The 3,205-nt window shown below is 60.3% G+C and overlaps 1 protein-coding gene across 1 annotated transcript; it reads left to right on the top strand.

The window, feature by feature from the left end:
* Window positions 1–593: 593 nt before the first annotated feature.
* B0H18DRAFT_1220385 (uncharacterized protein) lies at window positions 594–2,308 on the top strand. The gene is made up of 3 exons (XM_048036724.1): window positions 594–943; window positions 1,044–1,561; window positions 1,607–2,308. Exons 1-3 carry the CDS (start codon window positions 904–906, stop codon window positions 1,907–1,909), a joined length of 861 nt encoding a protein of 286 aa, XP_047884309.1. The 5' UTR covers window positions 594–903; the 3' UTR covers window positions 1,910–2,308.
* The last annotated feature ends 897 nt before the right edge of the window (window positions 2,309–3,205 follow it).

Raw genomic sequence — 3,205 nt, 5'->3', positions numbered from 1 at the left:
CCTCACGGTGTCGCGTCGCTCAGAGTTGCGCGCCACCCCCGTCGCGGCCGTCGCAGACTGTAGTGCTCAATAAGTGGATTGATCAATAATCATATATGTAGCATCCTCTCAAACTGGACGATACTTACGGGAAACGAGCAAGTCACGGGGACGGTCTGGCTGCGCGGCGAACGTACTAGGGCTTCCACGTAATGCCAGAGTTTGCGTGGGTATTGAGCCACAGTGAAAATCGGACCTGCCCGAACTAAGCCAGGGCCTGCCTGGAGCAGGCCTTGACAGCCATTTGACGTGTTCCACCTGCTCCGAGCTGCCCCCACCTGCCGCATTGGTTCTATCGGCGTCTCTCAATGGCGTTTTGTAACTTTAGACACGATCTTAGCTCGCTTACGCGCTATGGCCGTCCGCCTTAGTGCTTTAATGCCACCCCGCATCTCGTTAACATGAACGCCTCGATCGTAAGCCGTACGCGTAAGTCTCTTTAGCTTCGCTAACACTCTTCACTTGTGCGTTAACGCGTCCACGTTAGCCTTCCGCGCTCCGCCCAGTTCCTTGAGCCATCCACCTCCCGACCCCGTGACTTGCACGCCCGACCTCCGATGACGCCATGCAGACTCGAGAGACTCCAAGTCTTTCCGACTGCAGACGGCCTTCGCTTCACACCGCCACGTCGACATCCGCCGATATCTTATTCCACGACGTGCATAGGCACGCACTCCCTTCCGACTTTTTGAATCACTCTAATCGTATCAAACGCACGCAGGGCGAGTGGGCGGGTGGGCTGCAGGCGGCCAGGAGTGTGTGAGTGAGTAGTACATTACAAAGAGTGTCGCACCAGCTCTCCTTTGTTTTCAGACGTAGGATCATGACCCGCGACGGGGTGGATGGGCTGTAGTGCCGCAGCCGATGGCATGTGCCGCACGGGCGAGCGAGGGTGAGCCTGAGGGTGAGTCCGGGTTGTGCGAACGGCAACTTCGCGCGGCCCGTGGGGTACAATGCCTTCCGGTACTAGTCAGCTATCTGCTGACCCTTGGGTTGGCGTGCAGATCTAGTCCGAGTCAAACAGAACTACGACACGTCGCCGCAAAACTGCTGGCGGAGCCTAGCGCTCGACCCGTTGTCGCCGCTGCATGATGCTCTCGAGTACGCTGTTCTAGGTCTGGCGATGCGAACAGACGCTGCGGGACTCCGGCGCAATCCCGCACGCCCGGTGTCCGCCAAATGCGCCCTCGTACGGGTATTGCCAAAAGAGGCAACCCCGCGAGCGTCCAAACTCGCAGGGAATCTGAGGCATGCCCCCCTCCATCCGCCAGGTCGACTCGCGAACGGCCTCAGGCACAGCAACACGGTGCACACGCGCGCGGCGAGCACCCACGGCAAAGGCCCCGCACGCAAACCTAGCCGACGAAGACACCGCGGGCCTGGGCGCAGCGACGAACTCACGACAGGTGTGGACGACGAATACACGGCAAGCGTGAACGACGAGCGGACGGCGGGGACGAATGAACGGCTGGCGGGGATGGGCGAGGGCGAGGTCGAGGGCGAGGTCGAGGGCCAGAGCCAGGTGAGTCTAGCCACACGCGAAAGGGCTCGCTAACAGCGAGCACAGGACGCGGTGACGTGCAGCGCGACGCGCACGACGACGGCGAGCACGCAGGGCCAATGCCCTGCGTGTAGGCACGGCCGACGAACAAGCGGCGCGCGGACGGGCCGACGCACAGGGCGACCGCGAGCATGCAGGGCCAATGCCCAGCATGCAAGCACGGCCGATGAACGGATCGCGCGGGGATCAGCAAAAGACGGAAGACGGCGACGTGGACAGGGCCGAGGCGTGCGCAACACACGCCAACTGCGAGCGCGGAGGACGAATGTCCAGTGCACAGACGCGGTCGACGAACGCGCACACAGGTAAGCGGAAGGGAGGCCGAGGAGGCACACAATCGGGTGGGCGGGCGTGTACACAACCGGGCGGGACCACAACCGGGCGGGACCACAACTGGGCGGCGACGCACGCACGACAACCACGAGCGCGCAGGGCAAATGCCCAGCACGCAAGCGCGGTTGACGAACGAGCCGCGCGCGCGAGCGACACACAGGAGACGGCGACGGTGGACAGGGCGTGTACAACACACGCCGACTGCGAGCGCGTAGGGCCAGTGCCCCGCATGCAAACGCAGCCGACGAGCGTGTCGCAGGTAGTGAATGGGGGGCGAACGGACGAGGACGAGCGGGCGGGAGGCCGGGAGGCGTAGTAGTAGTGCAATGTATATTAGTGTAGTAGCATTATAATCGACGGCAGTTTACAGCAGGTTATAGCAGATTACGGACCTGCCCCCAGCTGCCCAGACCTGCCCGCAGACTAAGACGCCTGCTCTCGGCAGGTTGGGGCAGGTTATGCGTTAAGGCCGTGTTTCAATTGCCTGCCCCCAGTCAACCGAGAGCTGCCCGTAGTGTAGTCGTTGACAGCAGCTGTCAAGACCTTTTCCGGGCAGGTGTCAGCTTAGTTCGGGCAGGTCCGGTTTTCACTGTGATTGAGCACTCACGCATGTGCATTTTAGGCAGGCATGGTAGGAGGCAATGCCGCCCAAAATGCGACGTCTCCATCCTCTAATTCTTCAAAAACCGTATACATACTTTCGACGTACGATCGGTAACTTAGTGATGTTACGGTTTCGGATGTTACGGTTTCGGCACCGGGCACTGACACCTCACCGTACTCGGGCTCAGCTGGAGTACGTGCGTCCGAGTCCCAAAGTGCAAGGGATGCGTAGGCGCCTGGATACATCGCACGAGCGCCTGACGAATAGATATTTTCTTTTCTTTTTCTTTTCCTTTCCTGTTCTCTTTTCTGACTCGCCTTCGGCTCGCTCTAGACTCATTCATGATCCGTCTATGTTGTACTCGGACTCGGAGTGGTACCGGAGCGGCTACTGTGCCACCGCCACCACTCATTCCCCATCGTTCATGCTCTAATCTCGCTTACATTTCGCCTACGACCCTCGGAGTGGCTCACCGCGTACCGTAGGATGAAGTACTGTACATATTCCGGGCTGTAGGAAGCTTCGATACGAGGACGCTTGTGCTCACCTCCGCGTCCGACCATCAACTCCCCATGTGTTTCCGACGCTCACCCGCGCCAACGAACCGAGGAGCCGGATTCCTCACAAAGTGATTGCACCCTAAAGGCAGCCAGTAGGGCCGGCATCTG

Source organism: Fomitopsis serialis, assembly GCF_022376445.1.
Source record: "Fomitopsis serialis strain Sig1Antser10 chromosome Unknown B0H18scaffold_685, whole genome shotgun sequence".
NCBI classification, from domain to species: domain Eukaryota; kingdom Fungi; phylum Basidiomycota; class Agaricomycetes; order Polyporales; family Fomitopsidaceae; genus Fomitopsis; species Fomitopsis serialis.
The sequence above is the reverse complement of the archived record's forward strand: the minus strand, read 5'-3'. Positions and strand labels throughout refer to the sequence as shown.